We start from the raw sequence: 27,617 nt of genomic DNA on the forward strand, positions 1-27,617 counted from the left end.
CCGTCAGGGAGACAAATGTCAAATTAGAGGTAGCTGTGGGATATGTGCTTATGTATGATTGTCAAGTATCTGGGGGAAAAATACGGTAGTAGAGGTGGAAATTCCTAGCAAAGATATGCTGGTTTAAACAATGAGAGTTATTGACATCTACCAAGGGAAGTGAGAGAGAAAGACCCAGAACTAAGGCAGCAAAGAACACTAAAGAAGAACACCAAGAAGAATACTAAAATGTAGGAGTGGTTAGAGAAGAAGACCCTGAAGGAGTTAAAAAATTTAAAAAGGAAGGAGAGAATTCTTTAGAAGCTAGAGATATTGTCTCAGAAACCAGGGAGGAAAGAATTTCAAGGAGGAGGAAGCTGTCAAAGTGTCAAATGTGGAAAAAACTCATGGTAAGATAAAGACTGAAAAATATTCATTGGAATGTATAATATGGAGACACTAATGATCTTACAAGTAGTTTTAGTGGAGCTAAATAAGAGGAAAACCAAATTACTATAGTTTGAGGCATTTAGTTGGAGGCCAGGAATTAGGGCCAGAAAATCTACATCGTATACTTTGTCTAAATTGTAGGTTATTATTTTAAAACCTTGTCTGAAAAAGGGAAAAGCATGACTTAGGAAAACAGCATGGCATAGTAAAGAGAAAGGAAGATGTGACATCAGAGAAACTGTAGTTTTAAATGGTTCCTAATCTATCAGAGATATAACAGCAACCATCTTTACAACTTCACAGGGTTACAGAATCAATGAAAGGCAATAATGCATGGGAAAATGCTAAAAACTAAGGCATACACTAATTCCATTTTTGAAGAGCTGAGAGATAAGGGATTTCTGTACATAATGCCTAAAAGTATTTCGTTTTGTTTAATTACCTGTCACCAAGATCAAATCACTTCCTTTCCCATATAGATTTTCTCATTTTTAACTTGTTTACTTGTGTGATATTTCTCCAGTGGCTTATGTGGTACCACATTTTTTTTAATTTTTTTGTTTCTTTTTTTTTATTTAGAGAATGACAGCAAGCAGGAGAGGGCAGAGAGAAAGAGAGAGAGAGAGAGAGAGAGAGAGAGAATTCCAAACAGGCTCTACACTCTCTGTGTGGAGCGCAATGAGGGGTTCACCCGTGAATTGTAAGATCATGCCCTGAGCTGAAATGAAGAGTCAGGCGCTTAACCAACTGAGCCACCCAGGCACCCCTGTGTGGTATCACTTCTAACCTTAAAACTTTGAACTAAGTCCCTCTTCCTTAAAAACTGTATAATTGTATACAGTTCAGCTAAGAGTATACATCAATAACATTACTGTTAATGGAGTTTTTCTTTGTAACTCTAAAGGGTAGAAAGATGTCTTGCAGTATAAGTTATTTCTTGCATTTGTATTTGGCAAAGTGTTTTGCATAGAAGACTAGTTATAATTTTTGGTACATGAAAGAATTTTGAGGTTAAGCAAGTCTGGGAAAAGCTCTTGGAGTTTATCATACACATGGACACATTAAGGAAGTGTGATAGTAAAGAAACCAGCTGAACCTTTTTTTACCCAATGTTTTTCACCTTTATTCAACCATGGTATCTTTTCTGTAATATAATAGCAGTGTTCAGCTGAATGCACTGTGAGGAATGATGTCTTTTACTTAAAAGATTTGGGGAAGCAATAGAACAAAGATAATAGAATTTTTTTTTAAAAATGAGTGACAAGATATATTAAAAAAAGAAAAGAAAAACCAAATGAGAAAGACTGGAGAAAATGTTCAGTTCGCGTCACAATTAGAACAATGAAGATATGCTAACATGTATAATTTACTTATACCCAGGCATTGCTATCTCAAAATTTCATGTTATTTTTCCCATAAATAAGAAAACAGAAAATTTTGTTGTAATGTAATTTGGGGGATAAAAATTATATTAAAATTAGGCTGATATGGAAAATTGATTAATTGCTAGAAAGTGGCAATAGTGATAAATACTTCATAAGTATCCCTACAGAGACTCATGTAAATCTCTGAGGCAGCAAGTCAACCACCATTTCTATCATAGGCTAATGTTTATTGAGTAGTCAACAGGTATGTGTCATTATAATATGCTGAGAGGGTTTATTACTGAAAAGAAACAATAGATCAAGAAAACTATAATGATTTTTACTCTGTTAGTTGAAGGACATTTATTAAATGCCTTGTAATTCAAATCTTGGAAAATGAAAAATAACTAATATTGGTGTAGCAGTTAATCAATTAATCAAGAGGATTTATTTACATACATGCATAACATAATTTTATCTCATAATGATCTGTGTTTCAGGTTCCATTATTTAGCCCACGTTATAGGCAAGGAAGCTGATACAAAGATCAATTGTTTCCCATGTTACAAAATTCATGGAATAACATGGCTTCTTTCAACACATCAATGACCTCATTCACACACTCAATTTGATTTCTAAGTCAGTGAACAAAAGACTCACAGTGTCTCAAGTTGTCCTCTTTGACTTTAAGGTAACCTAAAATGTAGCGTACTTCCTTTTGCCAATATATCCTTGGTATAGTTTACTGCCAAATTTGGAACCTCAAGTATTTTCGTCCCAATAATATAGACATGATAGATCAAGGCAAGAGAGGAAGGTGGGTGGAGAACAACAAAGCAAAACAAAACACCTCAAATAGTGGTACTCTTATTTTGAATTGTAAACTTAAAGTAATCCTTAGATAACAATTCTAGATGATATTAATAACAAAGCAGGGCAGTGTACCATATGTTGTTTAGGGCAGGGATTTTGTTGGTTTATTTCATGTATTTCCTGTGCCTAAAACAGTTCCTGGCACGTAGTAAGAGCTCAGTAAATGGTTCTGAATGAACAAATGAGTAAGAGTTTAATTACATGGTCAAATGGATCTGAAAGCCTGTTTCCTAATTTGTTAAATGGAAAAATTGACCTTACAAGGTTTACTATAAATGTTAAATTTTTTTTTAATGTTTAGCATTGTTCTTGGCACAAAATAAACATTTAACATGTTATCTATAAATTAGATTAATAAATATGGGAAACAACTGCTTTCCAGAATTAAATTTGCTACAGCCTTTAAAAATCTGAGACACATTCATTGGCCATTTGGCTTCCCAAAATGAAAACAACTTTTGTTTTGCGGTAAAACAATATAACCTTTTTCATGCTTAGCTTTTGATTAACCACTTCCGTACTAAAATCTTATTTTTTTTCTATTTTTAATGGTGACTTGAGTATTAGAGTCTTTATTTTTATTTTTATTGTTTTTAGTTCTATCTTCTAAAGATTGGGAGATCTATTTTTTAGCCAATTCAATCAAGCAAGCATAATTCCATTAGTAGCTTCTGAATCAGTCTATGACAGGTATAAGTTTTCTTAGCTGACTTAAAGGAGAGACACAGGGTCTGTGGATCCTGGAGAAGTTGCCTCTATTATGAAAAATAAAGAATACAATAGTTTCTTTTAACATTTCTAAATGCTACTTATGCATTAGTATAGCCAACATTAGTGTAAACAAAGAATTATTAGCCACTATTAGATATGTCATCTTTTTCAGAGATTTCTTCAACAGTATATATTTTAGAATCTTCCAAAAGTCATAATTTTTAGCTTTCAGGCTTTCCTCAGAATGATTGTCTTCCTTCTGTAGTTCATGGGAATCAAGAAATGCTCTTTTTTTGCCCTTTATAATAAAATTTTCATTGAAAATCCTCTTTTTTCACTTCAATCCAATCAGAAAACCAATTGAGGAAGGTGGTAATGAGACTTGGATTTAGATGTTTCAGGGTGGCAAAAGCAATTTACTACAGAAGGCTTTATAACTTGTCATAGAAGAAGTTGATGGTCTGGCTCTTCTAAATTAAAATAAAACTCAGAAGCTTTTTAGATACTTGCCTGTTAAGAAGTCACCTCTTTTAGAAAGATGTCTACTTCCAGGCTAATTTGTGAGTTATTCTGACAAAATATTGCAAAATTTACAAGATCCAGTTCCCTCATGTTAATGTCCTATTTAGTTTATATCTTCTTTGCTATTCTAAAATATGCTGGTTTCATAATTATTTGAACCTATTCTCAATCTCTTCTTTTGTTTCTCCTATGCCTATACATGCTTTTATACTATTTGTAAGGTAAAATATATTGTCTAGTTTTCAAAACTATGTTCTTAGGTCAAATATTCTTTGTGGTTTTTCAGTTTAATGGATCAACACAACATCCATCCATGGGAATATTTCTCAAGCCTGTGATGAAGTGTTTCACACTTGTAAGATGTTTAAAAGAGGGTTGATATTTAATAATTGAACCATATTCCAGGAAAAAATGTTTCAGATGCCTCATGTAGACAAACATGAGGTATCTTTTCTTTTCATATGCTATTCAAATTTAACTCTCAATAACACAGAACATCCTGAGAAAGAAATATGGTACCGTTTACTTGACTGTAGAAGAAACAAAGAAAAGAAAGAAAAAGAAAAAAGAAAAGAGAAAAGAAAAGAAAAAAGGAGGAAAGGAAAGGAAAGGAAAGGAAAGGAAGGGAAGGGAAGGGAAGGGAAGGGAAGGGAAGGGAAGGGAAGGGAAGGGAAGGGAAGGGAAAGGAAAGGAAAGGAAAGGAAAGGAAAGGAAAGGAAAGGAAAGGAAAGGAAAGGAAAAAAGAAAAGAGAAAGAAAAGAAAAATAATATTAACTACCATCTCTTTTATTCTCACCTTTCTAGTTTCAGGAACATAATATTCTCAAGCTCAGGAACTGAGATTGATGTGACCAATAATAAACATAGCAGAAATAATGGTTTCTTTGGGCCCATGCCTTACAACTTTAGACAAGCCCATCAAAATTTAGACATTTTACTGAGTTTTCCTTCTCATAAACCCTCCATCCCCATCCCTTGCTCTAATCAATGCCTTGACTTTTAAGATAAGGATTCAGCATGGTAAATGCTCATTTCTTATTATCTCATTTCTTTCCTAAGACCCACTTAAAGTATCAGAATGTGATGCAGTAGAGTTTAGGGTAATATAGTTTAGTAAGTCTTAATAATTAAAATATGCTTGGGCCAGATGGTGCCAATCAATTGAAAATATCAGGAATGTCTATTATATTCCAGGCCAAAACTACTCAAGAGTAAACATAATATAATTTTACTACATCTAAACATGATTTTGTCCTTTTCATCGGTGAAATAGCCATAACCAACATTAATGAGAAATTCTGTACACAAACTTTCACGTTTTATTTTTACATATCCTGAAGCAAGATGATCACAACACAAATTTGAAAAACCTCCTATGTAGAGAAAAAAATGGAAAATTTCTTCTGATGGTATTTTTCAATAAAGGCCCATAGAATTAAAAGAACTCTCTCTTTTCTGCAAGTCCTTTTAAAATATTTTAGCAGCATCTTCAGTGAGTCATTAGGGGAGTATGTTTAGTTGCATGCATTACTCAATAGAGTAACTCTCCATTTATATAGAGTTGTCACTTGTTCATTAAAGACAATGATTGTTGACACTGTGAGACAATGCACAAGTACTAAGAACACAAAGATGATAGTTTCATTGCTGTCCCTGACTAGTGAATTTCACAATTTATTTGTGGAAGACAAATGAGTAAATAATTACAAAGTATTGCAAATAATTACAGTGTACAGAGATGATGGCTTTCAAACGATGCTGAGAGTACAGATTAGGGGCATCTAACTCATCCTGGAAAGAGATCAGGAAAGGCATCCAGAGGGAGACAACAGCTGAGCTGAGACTTGACAAATGAGCATGGTATGGTGAAAAGATGCAAGAAGAGGGCAAAAACATCAGGTGATATGAGAGGGTATGAAAATGATATATTTGAGGCTCTAATAGAAACAGAAACTGAGAAGGAAATGAACAAGTGGAAGTACACTCAAGATATATTTAGAAAAGGGAATCAACAGGACTCTGTTAACAGCTGAATAGGAAGGGCAAAGCATGGAGAATTTTGGATGATTTTCAGCCTCTTGGTTGGAATTGTAGATGGAATGTAGAATCATTTACCATTATAGGGAATTGTGTTTGGAAGAGAAAAAGCTTTTACTTTTGGAAGTTCAGTATGTGGGTCAATAATGGAGTAAGACCATTTATCCCTTATCTTCTTTTGTCTCTGAACTTTTTAAAGTATATGTGTGATATCCGGAATTGATATCCTTTTCTATGCCCTTAACGAGAGGTACACCAAATCTAATTTCTATGACTGTCACCAGAATTACACCCATCCATAAGAATCTGTTTTTTCAATTAATAGGTAAGCCTTAGAGGCTAAGTATTCTTAGAAGACTGAAGTGCTGAGCAGGCACTAAATGCTGAGTCATTGCTTGCTGAATGAATGACTGAATAGTTGAACAATCATGGTGTGTTCTCAGTGTTATATTAAGTTTCCTATCAATAAAAAAAAGGACTTCTAAGTAAAGATCTGATTAACTTCTTCTATCTTTCTATTAGTTCTCTGAAAATTTCCCCTAATCTATTACAACTAATCATGGTGCAAACAAAACATTTGCTGCTAACAGTTTAATCAACATCATGAAGGAGAAGGACCCAAAGTTGCCATTCATGTGAGGCAAAATACACATAACTGAGAGAGTTTGTGAGAACACAGTGGTCAAGGGTAGATGCTTGAATAACAAAAAAGTTTCCATAGAAATTTATTGCAATACAGCCTCAATAAATTTAGCTTAATTGGAATCTAGAAAATTTAGCATGATGCAAACAAAACCAATGAAGATGAAAAAGTCATTTCTGTATATGAATTTCACTAGTTTCATGTATCTAAGAGGCCATATGACCACAAATCTTAATACAGTAGACCTTAAAGGACTTTCTAAATACTATCTAATTATATTGCCAAATACTTCTGCCTTTAAAATTAAAAGATACCATAAATGATATTTTTACTTCTTAGCACCAGACTGCATTTTTATTGATCCTAACATAAAATAAAAATTCTTCTCAAAATTTAGTTCGAATTGTCAGTGGCAATTCTTGCTTACCAAGTAGCTTTTAGAAGATTAAAGGGCAATTTTCAAAGCACTATTTGTAATTTCTTTTTCTGATGTACAGTGCTACATAAATAATGCTAACTGTCACATCATTTTACATTAAATCTCTAAAAGTATATTTGTAAACATCAGATAAAAGATAATATGGTATTATTTCAATTAAGTAGCTTTATACAGTACATTTGATGAACAAGATTGCCTGTATATGTAAACGGCTCTGTAGGTAAAAGAAGAAAAAAGAATATTTACTCAAATTGATATCCAAGCCAGAAAGCAATTCCTTTCAGAGTTTTATAATATATTTTACATGTTTAACATTTATGTATCTTACATTTTAATTTTGATTATTAAAAGATTAGAGAACCTCATAAAACATGTAGGTGAGTAATAATGGCTTCTAGTAGTATGTAATAAGATTTCTGAACTGATTCAAGCATCACATAAAAGTCCTTATGATATTTTCTTGCTTCCTCCAAATGGCTTGTTTTTTCAATATACATAATACAAAGTTTCGATTTCCAAGTCAGTTTAAAAGGTAAAGTGCCGAGGCGCCTGGGTGGCTCAGTCGGCTCAGGTCATGATCTCACAGCTCGAGGCTTGTGAGTTTGAGCCCCACATCGGGCTCTGTGGTGACAGCTCAGAGCCTGGAGACTGCTTTGGATTCTGTGTCTCCTCTCTCTGCCCTCCCCTGCTAATGCTCTGTCTGTCTGTGTCTCAAAAAAATAAAAATAAACACAAAAGGTAAATTCCCTGTTTGATAGTTCTTTCTGGTTAAGATGTAAATCTACAACAGAGCCAATTTCTGCTCTGCAGTAAATAGCTGTGTAAACAGATATATTATATCTGGAACAGACACTGATTTTAGAAACAAGGTTTGTTCTGTTCTTCTGCCCTTAGACTTAAACATGTTTCCATCGGCAGAAAATCTATCAGGAATTGAGCAAACAGATTTATTGAAGAGCAACAAGCCAAAAAGAAATTAATGCTGCAACTTTTCACGTTGATTATCTAAATGGTGCCTCCTTTGTAAATGATTTACTATTTAGATTTAAATTAAAATTTAACAGGGGAGGCTGGGTGGTTCAGTCAGTTAAGCATCCAACTCTTGATTTCAGCTCAGGTCATGATCTCTTAGTCTGTGAGTTTAAGCTCTACATCTGGCTCTGCGCTGACAGTGCAGAGCCTGCTTGGGATTCTCTCTCCCTCTCTCTCTGCCCCTCCCTTGCTCTCTTTCTCTGTCTCTCAAAGATAAATAAACTAAAAAAAAGTTTAAATTAATATTTAACATAAATATATCACTTTATCTGGATGAGATCTTAGAAACCATCAATCTAATTTCTACCATTTCTTTTCTTTTTGTAAAAGATGAGGAAAGCAAGTTAAATGGCCATGTCAAGGTTCCACAGCAAATGAGTTTCAAGAACTAAACCCAATCCTTAAGGTCTCTTATCTATCGCTTGTCCCAAAACACTGCACATTAATATTTTTTTATTATGCTAGGTCAAGATTTTATTATCTTTGTCAGATGTTACTTTAACAATTTCCTTAGTATATATAAATGTAGACATGCTATTTATTATTTTATGTAATTTTAAACTGCATTGATTCTATATTCATGTGTCTAATATTGCAGAATATTTTTGACTCATTGTTTTCCTCTTCCTTCCTTTCTCGTTCATTGAACATGACCAGTTTTTTAAGTCAATGCATAGTAAAAGCAGAAATGGAAAATATTACATTGATAATTTCATTTGTTTTAATAAAATTTAAGAAACTTAGAAAATACAAAAAAATACAAAAGCTATATTAAAAATATTTTTTAAAATCCTAAAATCCCTGTAAATAAAACAAACAAATATATGTATGTATATACCTGTTATATTGCTTCCTACTGTTTGAAACATAGCCTGTGATATGGAGCCAGTTACTATCTCTATGAGAACAACATAATTACAATGATTTGGTTTCCTTTGTAAAAAAATAAAAAATTCTTCTGTTATATGAATTTCATTTCATATCACGTCCTTTATAGAACTCAATCACAAATATCTGAATACAATATTACTGTCATCTATATTGAAAAGTTGACACACTAGAATCAACATAAGCATGTTCTGTTTTTAACTTTATCCATTTATGTCTCAGTAGATTGAAACCTTTCTCTTTGACTCTTATTAAGCCTTATTTGCTGAAATGACATACACAATTAGCTGGAACTTAAAATTGCAAAAAAATAGTCAGATTTTGTTAAATGAATACTATTAACAAATGTAGTCATGATTCTCAAACAGAGGTTCTTGAATTTCAACATGTGTCTGATATGCCTGGAGCGCTGGGCTCACCCCTAGAGTTTATGATTCTGGAGGTCAGGGATGGGGTTGAACATGTACATTTATAATAAGTTTCCAGGTTATGTTATTGTTTGAGAACCACTACTTTATAGAATTCTTCTCCAACAAGCAATCTACAGTGTTCTTACACTTATTGCAGTTTAAATGTGGATCTAAAGGAATATGTAGGCTTAAACAACATACAAATGCACTTTATTCATTCATATATCTGCAGCTGTGTTTTCTTGTAAAGTCTCATCAGATTTTAAACTGGTACAATATTGTCTTGTAACTGAATGTATGAGATCATGAAACTGAAAATGAAAAAAGCTAAAGAACATGTAGGAGTAATATTAGCAAAATTGTGGTATAGAAATTTCTAGTGTCCATTCCCTCCCCAAACCATCAATTTGAACAACAATCTGTATGCAAAAATACTCTCACAAGAACTAAGGATTCCAGGTGAGGAAATATAGCACCTGCATGAATAACAGAAATTAAAAAAAAAAGACAATTGAGGAAGGTAAGAATAGATTCACATTACCCCCACCCCCTCTGCCAAACCTGGGCAGCTTAGCACAAAAGAGACACCCTCTCTGTAGGAGAAGGAGAGTGAAGAGAGCACCCAACTTCACTGCAGACCCCAGTTGGCCTTTGCCAGCACCAGGCTGACTCTCAAGGGCCAAAATGGCTCCCATGGTACTAGGCTCCCAGCCCACCCTGGCATTGACCAGTTTCCACAGCCTGAGGGCAGCAAGCATGGTACAAGATTCCCAGTAAGTTCTCATGAACTTGCTGCTGGCCCATCCCACCACCAGCCAACTCCCACAGACCCCATGATCCCAGCCTGCCCCAGCACCAATCTGGCACTTGTAGCCTCAAGGTCTAAGCAAGTTTCCATCGACCAAGATTCCCAGGCTGATCCCAAGCCACATAATCGCCAGTAGACCCAAGCCCCAACTGGGCTTCTATGAACCCAACCCCTTGCCCTGCCCCAGGACCAGGTCATCTTTTGTGGCCTTCTAAGATCCCAGGTTTTAGACTGGCTCCCACAACCTAGGCTCCTGTCCTGCCCCAGGACCAGGCCAGCCCACATGGCCCCAGGCTCTAGTCTGGCTTCTGTGAAAACAGACTCCGAAACTGTCCCAGCACTGGGCCAGTCCCCAAGACACAGATGCCAGGCCCTTCCCTGTGGCCCTTGGCATATCAGCCCCTGCAGATCCAGGCACTAGGCTATTCCCCATGGACCCAAGCACAAGGCCTGCCCACCTGCTGATCCAGGCACCAGATCTGTCTGCCCAAGGTCACCATGAGGTGGCACACCCTGAATCTCTGGATGAGCTGACTGGTGTGAAGCTTTGCCTGCCAAAGCCAGTCTGTAAAGACTGGAAGGATCATTTACTTGCTCAAATATGCACATATCAACATAGAGACACAAGGATCACAAATAATCAGGGAAACATGACACCACTAAAGGAAACTAACAAAGCTTCCATAACTGACCCTAAGGTTATGGAGATCTATGAATTAACTGACAAAGAATTCAGAATAATCCTCTTAAAGAAATTCAGCGAACTACAAGAAATTAGAGACAACTAAATAAAATTGGGAAAACAATACATGAATAAAATGAGAAGTTTGAGAAAGAAATAGAAACCATGAAAAACAACAAAACAGAGATCTCAGAGTGGAAGAATACACTGACTAAACTGGAGCATCCAATACAGAGCTTCAATAACAGACTGGACCAAACAGAAGAAGGAATTAGTGAAGGAAAAAAACAGGTCACTTACAATCATCCAGTCAGATGAGGAAAAAGAAAGGAGAATGAAAAACAGTGAAGAAAGCCCTGTGAATTACGGAATACTATTAAAAGAAACAACCTAAGCATTATTGGAGTCTCAGAAGGAGATGATAGCAAGAAGGGACAAAAGTTATTTAAAGAAATAATGGATGGATTGCCTGGGTGGCTCAGTCAGTTAAGCACCCAACTCTTTGTTTCAACTTAGGTCATGATCTCACGGTTTGTGAATTCAAGCCCCACATCAGGCTCCGTGCTGACAGTGCAGAGCCTGCTTGAGATTCTTTCTCTCTCTCTCTCTCTCTCTCTCTGCCCCTCCCCCTTTCACTCTGTCTGTCTCTCTCTCAAAAATAAATAAGTAAACTTAAAAAAAATTGTAAAAAAAGAAATAATGGCTGAAAACATCCCAAATCTGGAGAAGAGATTTGGACATTCAGGTTCCTGAAGCTAATAGGTCACCCCACTTATACCATAGTTGCTAAGACAGCCAATCTCAAATGTTATCATCAACACAAAAAAAGAAATAAATATGTGAGGTGATGGATGTATTAGCTAAACTTATGATAATTGTTTCACACTACATATGTGTACGAAACCATCAAATTGTACACCTTAAACTTACATATGTAATGTGTCAGTTATATCTCAGAAAAGCTGGAAAAAAATTTAGATTTTAGTGGTGAGATTTCATTGTCAAGACTTCTTAGCCTACTCTCTCTGTACTTTGTATCCACTGATTATTAACAAGTCATTAAAACATTGTCTCATAGGTACTCTATCTTGGCAAATCTTGATTTTATCCCTCTAGGACAATAGTTCCCACACCTAAGTGGTCACTAAATTCACCTGAGAAAGCCTGCTCCAGGAACCCCAGTTTGGGAACTACTCCTCTAGGACCTAGATTGACAAGGATATCTCAGAGGAAAAATGTATAGAAACATAACACACATATAGCCTGGATGGTTTGTGAAGCCAGGTGTGTTTATTTTGGAAAACAAGAAAGTATTTGAGATGATTTACAAGATTTATCCAGTTTTAAAGTTCGCTCATTATAGGGTGTAAAACTTATAAGGTCCTTCTGCTCTTATATCCAAACTCTTATCTTGTATTGAAATTTAATGGTCTTATTTAATGATACTCTCTATTACATCATCTAAGTAAAAAAATTCCAAGATTTTCACACGTATTGTGTGTCTAAAATAGTGTTACATTTAACCATTTTACAAAATTCAAATGTTATGATATTCATCTGAATTGTCCTGACTAAATTAAAGTATAATAAATCCATATCGAGGGAACTAATTTGCTCATTAGATCCAGTAATAAGTCAATTTCTGTGGCATTCATCAAATTATGATTTTTTGAGTAAATTCACGAAAGTTCAGTTTCCTACTTCTGCTTGTGAATTTTACTTTTCTTACTTTTAAAATTTAAAGTCTAGGGGCACCTAGGTGGCTGAGTTTGTTAAGTGTATGAGTCTGGATTTTGGCTGAGGTCATGATCTCAGGATACGATTCATGAGATCAAGCCCTACCTCAGGCTGCACATTGACAGTGTGGAGGCTGCTGGGGATTCACTCCCTCCCTCTCTCTGCTCCTCCCTCACTTGTGAGAGAGAGAGAGAGAGAGAGTGTGTGTGTGTGTGTGTGTGTGTGTGTGCATGCACGTGTGCTCTCTCTCTCTCTCTCAAAATAAATAAACTTAAAAAAAATAAAATAGGGGCGCCTGGGTGGCGCAGTCGGTTAAGCGTCCGACTTCAGCCAGGTCACGATCTCGCGGTCCGGGAGTTCGAGCCCCGAGTCAGGCTCTGGGCTGATGGCTCAGAGCCTGGAGCCTGTTTCCGGATTCTGTGTCTCCCTCTCTCTCTGCCCCTCCCCCGTTCATGCTCTGTCTCTCTCTGTCCCAAAAATAAATAAAAAACGTTGAAAAAAAATTAAAAATAAAATAAAATAAAATAAAATTTAAAGTTTAAGTGACCCCATAATAGGTAGGCTTTAGGACACTCTTGACTGGTTTGGGAGTGTATCTATCATATTGTAGAGGTGGTTGGAGAGTTTAAGATAAATACAGTGCATGGATAAAGCTACTTCATTAATGAATTAAGATAGTAATTAGACATATATGCTTAAGATATGTTAAAGCTATTTGTGGACATGTGAATCAGAAAGATCATTAAATGAGGGGCGCCTGGGTGGCTCAATCAGTTATGCACCTGACTTCAGCTCAGGTCATGATCTCACAGTTGGTAGGTTCGAGCCCCATGTCAGGCTCTGTGCTGACAACTCAGAGCCTCAAGTCTGCTTCAGATTCTGTGTCTCCCTCTCTCTCTCTGCTCCTCTCCTACTCATGTTTTGTCTGTGTCTCTCAAAAATAAACATTAAAAAATTTTTAAAAAGAAAGATCACTAAATGAAATTATTCCATTATTGATCAATGTTAAACAATTAATAAATTTTGAGAGAATTTGTTATGAAGCAGATTACTTAAAAGCCTTTATTGATATCACTCATGTAAAAAATTCCTGGGCCAGAATTGTTATTACACTAACCTATATAGATCTATGTTCACTGCAGACCTTTGGCTATTGATACATACATAAAACCTGAACTTTAATATTTCTTTGAGAGTCAAAAATCTGTACAAGTAATTTATTGGTATATTAGGTAATAATTTTACTGCATCAGAAATAATTTATTAACACATAAAATAATAATTAGATATATCAGAAAATACAATAACAAGTCACATAACACAGGGATGTGTATTAGTCTCTTTCCTTTGTTTTTGTTATTTGTGTTTTTCTTTGTTTGGTTATTTGTGGGTTTTTTCCCTGTATCTTAAAGAATTGATACCAGTTGAGCAAGGCATGTTTGTTCCTCATTGTAGAAAACATAGAAAACATATGTGACTACTGAAGATGACACAGTTCTAGGGTCATGAACTAGAGTTGGATATCAGGAGCAATTGAGACTGCTACCTAGTTGTTGCAGGAATGACTTAAGATTTATTATTCAAATCCCATTCAATATTTAACAGGCTTACAGTAAATAGCTTTTACTGCAATTGCCTCAATCATTTAAAAGTAACAAGTTAATCTTGAAGAGAATGTCAAATGAGGTGTGACTTAAAGTTAGCAATTCTATTCATTAGGACTTTATGGACTGAACATTTGGTTATATGCATTTACTTTTTTTTCAAGTTCAAGGTACCATTGCTAGGGATAACTTTGTTCCTTTAGCTAACTTACCCATTTGGGGTAGAATAATGGTCCTTCCTTAGATCAGCCTCTAACCTGGCAGCAGCAATGGTCTCACAGCCTTATAGTGAGGCATGTACCCCAGCAGGCTTCTGGTGAGAAGCTTCCAGTCCCAAGTTGCACTCAACTGCTGGTATAGAATAGGTATTCATTTAATTTAGTCAATATACATTTATTGATAAATTCCAATATATCAGGAACCATGCTAAGCTTTGGAAGCACTACAATCCTTGTGTATATGGAAGTTATAGGATATTAGAGGAGATAATAAAGTAAACAGACATTGATACAGTATATATATATATATATATATATAGAGAGAGAGAGAGAGAGAGAGAGAATACTATTGGAATATGAAAGTACACCCAACCCAACTCAGTCTGAGGGATTAAGGGAAAGCTATCTAGAGCAGCTTATTTTTTTTTTGGATAATATCTGAATAATAGATGAGATTTAGCCAAACTAAAAAGGAGGAAGGATGTTCTAGATAGAGAGATCAACATATAAGAAAGCCCAGAGACAAAAGACACCTTAATTTGGTGTTTAGAAATACATTCCTTCAGTATGCCTTGAATAGAGAGTGCAAAATGGTGAAGAGAGAGAAAAGGGTAATGAGATATGTAGCAATTAGATTCATCACTAATCCCACTGACCAGGCAGAGGCAGTTGGAGTTCACAAAGATGGTACATGCTTTAGACTGAGATGTGATATGTCAAATGACCACACATACATTCTAGAAAATCGAGTGAGGGGAGAAAGCCTATGTTTTCATAACCAGTTTGGACGTTCTTGGTAATTATGAAGAGAAGCAGTAGTGGACTAGACTAAAGTACTGACATAGTGTACTTGTTGCCTAGGGCTGTGGTAACAAGCACCACAAACTGGGTGGCTTGAAATAACAAAAAATTATTCTAGAGAGAGAAGCCCAAAATCAAGCACAGGCAGAGCCGTGCGCTCTTTGAAGGTTTGGAGGAGAATCTGTTCCATACCTTTCCCTTAGCTTCTGGAATTGCCAGCAGAACTTGGTGTTCCTTGGCTTGCAAAAACATCATTCAAATCTTTGCCTCTGTCACCACAGAGGTATTCTCCTTGTGTGTCTTCACATTATCTTCTCTCTCTATGTAAGTCAATTTCTGTATCTCTACTCCTCTTGTAAGGGCACCAGTCAGATTAGGATCCACCCTACCTAATGACCTTATCTTAATTATACCCGCAAAAACCCTATTTCCAAATAATGTCACATTCACAAGATACTGAGCCTTAGGACTTCAACTTAACTTTTTAAAAATTTTTTAAATATTTTTTGTTTTTGAGAGAGACAGCACAAGTGGGGGAGGGGGAGAGAGAGAAGGGGAGACACAGCCTGCCAAAGCAGGCTCCAGGCTCTGAGCTGTCAGCACAAAGCCTGATGTGGGACTTGAACTCAGAAATGGCAAGATCATGACCTAGGCTGAAGTAGGACACTCAACTGACTGAGCCACCCAGGTGCCCCATTGAGGGAACACAATGAAATCCATAAGGCATGATGGAAAGAGAACAGCAGAATAATTAGATGTTATGAGCTACAATTGAAATTGACTTGGAAATAAATATATATGGGAGAGGACATGTAAAAACCAACTCTAAAATCCAGATTTCATAATTAAATGCTTTGTGGAAATAAATAGTTGCTCAGTGTTTATCACAACCTGATTGTAGGAATGAGTAGAACTTTTAAGTAAAGATTTCTTAATTTGGCATGGCTCCAAGTGCATAACTGAACAACCTTATATTTGCATACAATTTGTGTGTGCTTGCATTTTTGTGTTTTTAATTGTATTCATGCATGTTTCCTAGAATTATGTCAATAGGTTTATTAAATTCTCAAAAAGGAACATGACCGTTCAATACTCCAAATGTCACTATGTATAGTCTTCGTAACTTTGCTTTTATCCTTAAATTTAGGCAGAGTACATAGCTGTATACCTGAGCCACACTGGTTGGGCTTGAGCCAAAGCAACATTTCTCTTATTGAACTCTGTTTAGTTCATGGTTCAGAGGGTGGAACTCTCTGAAAATTATTACATATTTAGGGTAGGTTTGTTTTTTCTTTAATGTTGTTTACTACATTAGACTATATTAGAGTTTTTTTTCCCCCCTGAGAACACATGAAATAAATTTATCTCAGGTAACAATACCAAGAATAGTTATACCAGGAATTCTTTTTAGAAACTATTTGTTGATACTTTAAAACATTGTAAATTTTATCATTGATTACATTTTTTATCTTTGCCTGAGTACTAGAAAGCTGAGAAGTGGATTGTCATGCCAAAAGCAAGAAAATAGGTAGTAACTTGAACACAAATTTTGTGTGCTAACGTAATTCCTGAATTCATATATTTTCTTACCTTCAATTTTCTAGACTCACTTCTCCATTTATTTACATTCTCCTATTCTCATTGTTTCATTTATTTACCAAATGAGCAAATAATAAGGGAGTGCCTACCATGTAACTATATATTAGGTATTACACCAGTTCCCTGGATCCAATGATGGATAAACATGATCTCTATTTTCAAATACCTCAGTCTAGAAGGGAAGTATTTATTCAAGTTAATATTTACAGTAGATTGTGATTAACATGATCAAAGATCTAAAAGATAATATTAGTGCATAAAAGGGGATCACAGTCCAACAACCTCAGATAAGGTTTTCTGAAGAAAAGATAGCTGAGCTGAGCCCTGTGTAGAAGTTAGCCAAATAAAAATTGAAGGAAACAAAACTCTGATGGAAAAAAATTAAAAAAATCAAACTCTCTGCATAAATGGTGAGATATTGCATGCTTGGGAAGTAGAAGATTCAATACTGTTAAGATGTCAGTTGCTTCCAACTTGATCTATAAAATAGTGAAATTTCAATCAAAATCCTAGCAAGTTATTTTGTGAATGTTGACAAACTGGCTCTAAAATTTATATGGAATGGAAAAAGACAATAGCCAACACAATACTGAAGTACAATATCAAACTTGGAAGACTGACACTATCCAACTTTAATGCTTACTATAGAGAACTATGGTATTGTTTCCATTGTTTCTTGCCCTGGTCTCAGGTACGTTACTCGTGTGCTTATGCTGGCTCGCACTCATCTGAAGATTTAAGAGGGCCTTCCACAAATCCCTAGAACTTGCTTTATCTCTTTTTCTCTCTCTTTCTTATTCTCTCTGCAGTGCTCTACTTTATGTGATTCTGACCTGTGATCTCTAGCTGTCTTGGTCTTTCCAGACTCCCAGCTCCATCTCCTCAATTCAGCTCCATTCTGCATTAAGACCTTATAATTCACTTAAGTCATTAAGCTGAGACAATCATAGGACACACCTCATTTGTTTCCCACCACTTAAAAATCAGTCCTTTGTTGTCTATGTTCAATATCTCTAAAGCCAGGGTTTTGTGTATTTTGTTTGTTTTCTGTAATTTTAAGTGGACGAATCAGAAATCAAGTGAACAGGAATTTAAAAAGGAAAAATTGATCAATATAGTTAATTATATCCATTGGTACTGGCAAGAAGGGGGGGATTGGTGACCGGAGAGACCTGATAAACAAAATGGTGGGAATAAAAGCTAGATTTTAGTGAATTTATGATTAAATGGGAGTCAGGAAGTGTAAAAAGCATAACAAAGGTGACATTCCTAGGAAGCTGAGTTGAACAATGATGGAAAGGTACTGGATGACATTTGTAAGGGAAGGTGTTTTACGGTAGGTGTTATTTACTGTCAAAATCTTTGTTGAGATAAAAAATAAAGAAAATTGAAACTGACTATGGATAAGGCAGAGGTTGACGAACAATGGTCTATAGATTGATTACCAGTCTTTTCTGTAAATAAAGTTTTATTGGAATACAGCCATGCCTATTCATTCCCATATTATTTATGTCTATTTCTGTGTTACAAGAGCAGAACTGTAGAGTTGTGCAGAGATCATATGGCCCAAAGCCAAAAATATATACTACCTGATCTTTCATAGAAAACTTGTCAATCCTTACACTAGGGATCCAATATGCAATAAAAGCCTATAATGTATTTTTAGTCATTTGGAGTTCCAAATTCAGTAGCAGTCATTTTTAATGTATTATACTAGGACAGATAACATTAATAGTATTAATGGAAATGAAAACAATAAGTCTAATTTTTTTTTTATTTTCAACAATAAAGGGTTAAATGAAAGTAATTTCTCAAAATAAAATTATGTGCTCTATCTTAATATTAGACTAAAAAGTTAACACTGATAAAATTTGTGAGCAAATTATTTTTAATGGTGCAATGAAATTAAAGTTTCATTACTTAAAAATAATTTTTTCAATTAGTGATTTTGTGTGGATAATAAATTACATATCCTGTAGAATTTTAAAAAAGAACAATAGTTGGAGTATGTAGTTTTATTTAGATTTTCAAATATGTAATATTCTATCACATTTGAGGTCAATTCAATAACAATTGAATGACTCATTCTCTAATAATTTTTAAAATTTTTCTAGGCAAAGAAGTCAAGCCTAAGCCTCCACGTATGTCATGTGCATGCCAAAAAATAAATAAATGAAACAAATCTTAAACATATGCTTTTACTCATCCTCTGACTTCATAGTTGAGTAGTTTGCTTAAAATCAAAGGCTTAACTACTTTGTGTAGACAATGTGCTTAATATCCTTGTATTTCTAATATCCTTTGTATTTTTAATATCCTCTGTGTTTCTGAGAATATGCTATGCTAAAATTTTCTCTCATCCTTTGTTCACTGAAGATACAAAGCAATACCTTTTGTTAACTTCTCATAAAAATCTCAGTTCACATTTTCATTCTGTCTTAAAATAATTCATGCTGTGATTGATAATAAGGAACCTTTATTTGTCTGTTTGTATCAATTCACTGCATTCATAAAAAGAAGAAAACTAATATGGCAGATTAAAAAACAATGAATAATATGTAAAAGAAATATGTCTAAGTACAGGAAATAAATATCTTTGTACAATCATCATTATTAATCTTCTATATTTTTAGAGCCACAAGTAAAAAAAGAAGAGAAACCAGGTATGTATATTTTATATATAGACTCATACTTGCATTCCATATTTATAAAGAATATCATATTACTCCTTTGCTAATGTGTCCTAGTGCAAATATTATACAAAAATGTTATCTCTCATTAACTCTTTAAAATAAGACAAACAGGGGCGCCTGGGTGGCTCAGTCAGTTAAGCAGCCAACTTTGGCTCAGGTCATGATCTCGCGGGCCGTGAGTTTGAGCCCCGCATCGGGCTCTGTGCTGACCGCTCAGAGCCTGGAGCCTGTTTCAGATTCTGTGTCTCCCTCTCTCTGACCCTCCCACGTTCATGCTCTGTCTCTCTCTGTCTCAAAAAAAAATAAACGTTAAAAAAAAAAAAGTTAAAAAAAAAAGTTTAAAAAAAATAATAAAATAAAATAAAATAAGACAAACATAAAGCATATTTATCTATTCCACCTCTTCCTAGAAAAGATTGTACTTATAATGGAGAAAGTGCTGAGAAATTGATATGGTTTAATTAATTAATTAATTAAATTAATAAATAATTTATTTATTATTATTTATTATTATATAAATATATATATAAATTTTATAATGTATATATATTTATATATAATATATAGATATATATAACTATATAAATATATATTTATAAATTATATAAATTATATAAATAATAAATAAATAAATTATTAAATAAAATTAATTAAGTAAGTAAATTTATTCTCAAGTTAGCTAACATACAATGTAGTCTTGGCTTCAGGAGTAGATTCTCATGATTCATACAACACCCAGTGCTCATCCCAACAAGTACCCTCCTCAATGCCCATCACCCATTTTCCTCACCCTCCCAACCCCTTACCCTCATCAAACTTCAGTTTGTTCTGTATTTAAGAGTCCTTTATGGTTGCCTCCCTCTCTGTTTTTATCTTATTTTTGCTTTCTTTCCCCTATGGTCATCTGTTAAGTTTCTCAAATTCCACATATGAGTGAAATCATATGATATCTGTCTTTCTCTGACTGCCTTATTTTGCTTACCATAATACCCTCCAGTTCCATCCACATTGTTGCAAATGGCAAGATTTCATTCTTTTTTATTGCCAAGTAGTATTCCATACAATATCCATTATATATATATATATATATATATATATATATATATATATATATTTTAGATCTATCTATATATATATAGAGAGAGAGACAGAGACAGAGACAGAGAGACAGAGAGAGCTCATATTCTTTATCCATTTATCAGTTGGTGGACATTTGGGTTCTTTCCATAATTTGGCTGTTGTTGATAGTGCTGCTATAAACATTGGGGTTTGAATCAGCACTCATGTATCCTTTGGATAAATTCTTATTAGTGCAATTGCTGGGTCATAGGGTAATCCTATTTTTAATTTTTTGAGGAACCTCCACACTGTAGAGTGGCTGCACTAGTTTGCATTCGCACCAACAGAAGAAACAATTGACTAATTGAGTCAATTACAAAACCCCTATTTTTGCTGTTTATTATAGGACACAGACATCCTGCCAGAAAGACAGCTCCCCTCGCTCTTCTAAGTCCGATGAACATTTCTGAGGGCTACAGTAAGCAGCAGACTTTTTATAAAGAATACACAGCAATCTGATTCTCAAAACAATTAAAACTTTTGTTCATGTTTGCCAACTATTAGTGTTATAGGGCTGGTGTAATAAAATACCACAAACTAAGTATCTTAGTACAGCAGAAATTTATTTTCTCACAGTTCTGGAAGGTAGAGGTCTGAAATCAAGGTGTAATCACGGCCATGCTTCCCTTGAACCCAGAAGGACCTTTTCTTGCTTCTCCTGGCTTCTGGTGTTTGTGAGCAATGCTTGGTGTTCCTTGGCTTGAAGTTGCATTATTCCAATCTGAGCCTGTGTCATCCCATGGGCATCTTCTTCCTTTGTGTCTTTATCTCTGTTTTTTCTCCTCTTCTTGTAAGGACACCAGACATATTAGATTAAGGAGCCACCATACTCCCATAGAACTACATCTTCACTAATTACACCTGTAAAGACCCTATTTCCAAGTAAGGTCACATTATGAGGTACTGGGGGTTGGGACTTCAGCCTATCTTTTGGGGGAGCACAATTCAACCCATAAAGGTCAATCTTCTTACCCCCCCAAAATACATGTCCTTCAGATGTAGCAAAATACATTCACCTCATTCCAACATCCGTAAAAGTCACAACCATTTTAGCAACAACTAAGTCCAAAATTCATCAATCCAAAGTCCCAAATCTCATTATCTTAAGCATTTATGGGTGAAACCCAGGGTATGATTCTTCTCGCAGAAAATTTCTCTCCATCTGTGAAAACAGAAGACAAATTATCTGCCTCCAAAATAAAATAGTGGAACAGACTAAGATAGAAATTTCCCCATTTCAAAAGGGAAAAAACTAAAAGGAAAAGAAGGGGTTATGCATCCCAAATAAATCCAAATCATAGCAGGAAAAATTCCATTAGATGTCAGGATCTGATATCTTCTTTGACTGAGTACTGTGTTCTCTAGGCCTGTTTGGGTGCTAGCTCTGCCGTTCTATAGAGCCCCCCAGCTGGCAGCCCTGCCCTCTCTACCCAAGGAGTTCCCATCAGCCCAGGTCTTTGAATCCATGGCTCTTCTCTTAGAGTTGTTTTTCTCTGTGTGTCCATTCCTGTCCAGGCCAGCATTGTTTTTACTTGTATAGAATTCTCACAAACGTGACCAGTTCTGCATTCAATTCATGAGGGTCCATGTCACTGGACAAAGAGTGTCCTCTGCAGATCTTTCCTCATAACTACATCTCTGTTCCTACCTTCTGCTAAGGTGGGTAGATTGGACCTGCAGGTTTGTCTGGCCACTCTCTTTGCTCTGTATCCAGGGCACACTATCTCGGTAGGTTGAGAATTTTCCATATCATCAAGTGCTGGTTCTTTCTAATTAACAATTCACTCCTCAATTTATCTTCTCTCTCACATTTTATTATGTGCAGCAAGGAGAAATAGGGCTTCCCCTTCCACACTTTAATTGGAAATTTCTTCAGCTAAACCATGTTCTTCACTTATAAATTCTACCTCTGTTACTTAAACCCTAGTTTGGCTGCTCACTGCTTGAAAGCCAACACAGATGTTCTTTGGAAAGGAAGGGTTGCTTCATTCAACCTTGAACTGACGTCCAAAGACCATCTTCCAGGTTCCCAGTTAAGGAGTGGGGATTTTTAAAGGGGAGATTCAGGGTAGGAGATTACATACATATTAGTGAAAGGGGTGGGGAACTTATGATTATTCATGAGGAATGCTGGAGCATGTGAACCAGGCAAACATATATGTAACATCCATCTTATGTTCACTCTGGGGTGGGGACTTAACACCAGAATAAGACAAAATTCAGCCCCTGACGTCAGGAGGTTACCTTAGGACAAGAAGAAGGGGCTATGGACATGCTCTGAGAGCTGCTTTAACCTGGATGGGGTCTTAGGCTTGTTTTCTCAGGTAAGGAATTCAGAGCCTTGTTTGTTCATAGGTGAGAATCATGTAAGTTGACCTTGAGTCCAGACCTCTGTGGAGACAGCTAGTGTATTTGTTAGTGGAGTCTGAAAAGACACAATAGCTAACTAGAAGGAAACCGTTCTCTGAAAAACAAACTTTAAACCTTCTCCTAGTTTCAACTTCATTAACCCCAGGGGGCACAGTTTCACTTACTCTATCTGAGGAACACAATTCAGCCAAGCTGTCTGCCATTTTATATCAAAGATCACCCCTGAAGTATATCCAATAGCATGTTCCTCATTTCCTTCTGGGACCTTACCAGGAGCACATTTAACGTTCCTATTTCTAGAAACATTTTGTTGATATATGTATTTGATGATGATATACATATTTTCTAAATTATCAGAAGCTTTCTTCCTAGCTCTTACCAATTCTAAGTCCTCAGCAGAATAGACTCTAATGTTGGTATTTCTGCCAATATCCTTTTCGAGGCAATCTAGGCTTTTTTTTTTTTTTAATCAAGTGTCTCAAAAATCTTCCAGCCTCTTCTCATCAGCCAATTCCAAAACCACTTTCATATTTATATGTATTTGTGACAGCAGCACCTGATCTCCTGGTACCAAAATCTATTAGTTTCCCTGGGTAACTGGAATAAAGTATCACAAACTGGATAGCTTAAAACAACAAAAATTTACTCTCTCACAGATCTAGAGGCTTGAAGTCCAAAGTCGAGATTTCAGCAGAGCCATGTTCCCTTTGAAACATGTAGAGGAGAATCTTTCCTTGTTTCTTCTAGCTTTTGATGTTGTGAGCAGTCCTGGTTCCTTGGCTTATAGATCCATCACTCTAAGCTCTGCCTCCACCATTACATAGCCTTCTTCTCCCTGTGTCTCCTTTGGTGTCTCTTATCCTCTCCTTATAAGGACACCTGTCAGATTGGATTAAGGACCCACCTTATTCCAGTATGACCTCATCTTAACTTAACCAATCATATCTGCAACAATTCTATTTCCAAATAAGGTCACATTCTGATATATGGCAGATTAGGACTTCAACATATCTTTTTGTAGGGTACAATTCAAACCATAACTCTGTCTAAATTTCTAAATCACATAAGAACTTAATTAGATATATTTCAAAGATACTCTTCCTATTCCGCCATCAAATCATTTACCTTATACTGACATTGAAACTATACTCCACAATAATCATCTTGAGAAAACAGATTTTTCGAATTGAAATCAATCAGCAGTAGCAGCAACTTAATGACAGATAAGTACATGGCATGATATTAACTACTTACTGTGTGTTTAATAGTCCAGCTCTGGGGTGCCTGGGTTACTCAGTTTGCTAAGCATCTGACCTTTTTTTTTTTTAATGTTTATTTATTTGTTTTTGAGAGACAGAGAGAGAACACGAGTGGGGGAAGGAGCAGAGAGAGAAGGAGACACAGAATCCAAAGCAGGCTCCAGGCTTTGAGCTGTCAGCACAGAGCCCGACGTGGGGCTCAAACCCACGAGCGGTGAGATCATGACCTGACCAAAGTTGGACACTAAACCAACTGAGCCACCCAAGCGCCCCAAGCATCTGACTCTTGATTTCAGCTCAGGTCATGATCCCCTGGTCGGTGGGGTCAAGCCCTGTGTCAGGCTCTGCACTGACAATGTGAAGTCTGCTTGGGATTCTCTCTCTCTCCCTCTCTTTCTGCCCCTCTCCTGTTCATACACACTCACTCTCTGTCTTTCTCTCTCTCTCTCTCTCTCTCTCTCAATATTAATAAATAAACTTAAAAAAATAGTCCAGCACTAACAAACTAGCAGGAAACTGAAATCATTTTTAGTAAAATTCTGCCTTTTTAATAATGGTAAACAGAATAAAATAATTTCTAAAAATGAATTTGTGCTCTAGTTTATTTTTTCAGATTTTAAAATTTCTGCCTTTTTGTTTCCCTTTAGAGTCACAAGTAAAAAAGGAAACAAAACCAGGTAAAAAATATTTGTATTCTTAAATAGATACAAAGCTGATATTGCCTTCATCTTAGAACTAAAAGAGGCTTACCACCCACCAATGGAGATTTACAGGGTGTCCCGGAGCCTTATCGTTTTTCTTACTCTGTTGCTCAGTATGGTTTTATATCACTGGATTAGCTGAGAAGGGGGATATTCTGTAGGCAAAAACACCTAGAATATGGCTTTAAATGGACCACAGCAGATACTCTAGGTTTCAGGAGAGATGTCTGGGAGTCCTTCAACCCTAGTATTATCATATTTAATTTGTAGGTTTATTTCCAATGACATAGCAGTGACAAAATCACAGACTACTGGGATTTGAAGAGAAAAATGACAAGAATTTATTAAACACCTGTTAGGAGCTAAGGAACAGCTTAGGACTTTTATTTTCATTATAATGCTGTGAGACACATGGAACATGACAATTATTATTCATATTTAATGTGTGTGGAAACAGCTCAATAGACTCCACTCAGAAAATAATTTATTTTTCCAAGGTTTTCCAGCTAATAAATGTTGGAGCTAGGATTCTGCCCATGTCGGATTAACTCAAAACTCTGGGTGCTTCCACTAAGAAATTGTCCCAGACTAATGATTATTTTATGAAGAGGTAACATTGACCTAAAACCAGAGTGACCTTTCCAAGTTTACATTGCTATTTAGTGTTTAAGTCCTAGCTCTGGTACCAACTAACCACTGACCTGAGGCAAGTTAAAAAAAAAAACCCTCAGGCTCCATGGAAGCTATTTCTTCACTATAAAAAATTGCATAGCAAGCTTCCTCAATGTCAACAAATTCAAGAATCCAAGTTTAAATGTACATACAACACTATATTACCCTTTTAATTCTCACCAAAACTTACCTAGCAACTAATCAGAAGCTTGATCCTAATTGCTGTTATAAATAATATATTGTTAATGTATCAAGGCTTATGAATGCCTAAATACTGTCTTATGATTTATTTTTTTGACTGTATTTTTTTTTGCTGCAATTCAATGTTAGCAGATGGAAACATTTTGCATTTTCCTTTGTTTTTAAACCGGAAACCATTGGAAACTTCTAGTTAGGCCCAATGCCATTTCAAACTTTTATTTATTATTGGAAAATAACACAATTTTGCAGGTAATTTAATTGATTCTGTTTTTTTAAATATAAATGTTTCCTTTAGAACTTCATCTGAAAAAAACTCAAATACATAGGACATGTATTAATTTTATCTATAATGCTTACATAGAATTTTGACAAGAAAATTTTAAATATTTCCAGTAATATGCGTTTGCTATCTATGCTTTAGTATTTATGCTTTGTTACAACTTATCCTTTGTAAAATATAAGTACTTAAATGTAAATAAGAATTCTTGTTATATTGTTTTCATGCAACCAAAACCATTAAATTTTTCACTTAAAATGACATGAAAACTTAGAAACAGTTTTTTTCTGTGTGGACATATTTCCGACATGGGTCTGTTATTTTCTGCTAAACAAATCACTGGCCTATGGAACAGAGAAAAAAATCACCGTATGTTAATTTATAAAGCTTCTAAACATCTGAAAAGATTTTATTTTTATTATTTTCAGAACAAGACAGAGCAAAACCGGAAAAGACTGTTTCTCATGGTAAACCAGGTATTTTGCAGGTGGTGTCTATAGTATAAAATTGTCTCTCCATGTTCTGGTTTCAGCAGAATGAAGAGTCTCATGTCAAATCTAAAGTTTTTAGGGACGATTCAAGTCTTAAGTCACCCAACTTCTAGAACATCTCCAATTTTAGTCATCTCCACCATATTTTTTGAACTGAGGACTTGACGTGTAACAGTAACTACACAGTCTATCCCTTCTCATCAGATACTTAGCTAAGATCATCACCTCCAGCACTGAGGTGAATGGGCTCCATGGTTTACTTCTGTTCTGCATGGGACAAGACGTCCTTGGGAAACTTACAATTCAGAACGGCTCATTCAAACGTGACATCTTACATTTCAAAACCCCCAAGAAAAGGAAATCAACATTTCTCCCTGTTTCCTCTCCTTCCTTCCTCCGTCTTTGCCTCACTTTTTTTTTTTCAACCCTGATCTTACATTTTGGAGAAAGTAGAGGTAAGCCAGTGTGTTCTGCTCAGAAAGCGAGATACAGAATTTACCAAAACAAATGTATTAATTGTTTTTTATTTAAGACTAAAAACTTTTAAGTTTTCATTTATGCTAATTAAATATGACTTTAATTTTGAGGCAGTCCCAAGCCTCAGTTATTGTCCTTCATTCCAGGCTGAATTGTTTACCCGAAGTTGTAAATGGGGTTAGGCCAGAATCTTTAATAAGGTAAAAGCATATTTTCTGTAAGCATATCTTAGGAAACATTTTCCTTATACTTCTAAAATTTTTACTTCAGGAAAACTGTTTACAATGGGTTTGAGTCCATTTGCTTTCATTTGCTCATGCTTTAAAATACATGACACACCAACAAAAGCAGCTATAGGAGTAGAAAAAGCAGAGCTGTAGTGTGAGGAACCAAGAATAACCGTCTATATTGACATAATCAGAACCTTAGAACCTCCTCATTTAATGAATAATAAAATCTTGCTATTTTCTTGACTGTCCCAAATGTCAGTCATTTTGAGCTGAAATACAGAGAGTGAGAGAGTTTAGTCTCCAAGTATACAGCAAGCACACTGTCCTCCA

The 27,617-nt window shown here is 35.4% G+C and overlaps 1 protein-coding gene across 1 annotated transcript in view; it reads left to right on the forward strand.

Annotated features, from left to right (window-relative positions):
• The window catches only part of TRDN (triadin), a 496,354-nt gene extending 469,609 nt beyond the window's left edge, over window positions 1-26,745 (forward strand). The window contains 5 exon segments of the mRNA XM_047103003.1: window positions 18,912-18,938; window positions 19,431-19,460; window positions 24,886-24,915; window positions 26,518-26,660; window positions 26,662-26,745. Of these exon segments, the coding sequence (XP_046958959.1) occupies window positions 18,912-18,938; window positions 19,431-19,460; window positions 24,886-24,915; window positions 26,518-26,660; window positions 26,662-26,745 (314 nt within the window).
• Window positions 26,746-27,617: the final 872 nt, after the last annotated feature.

This window comes from Lynx rufus, unplaced genomic scaffold (assembly GCF_022079265.1).
Source record: "Lynx rufus isolate CCGP_SWC_20201006 ecotype Redwood Valley unplaced genomic scaffold, mLynRuf1.p SCAF_6, whole genome shotgun sequence".
Taxonomy (NCBI): domain Eukaryota; kingdom Metazoa; phylum Chordata; class Mammalia; order Carnivora; family Felidae; genus Lynx; species Lynx rufus.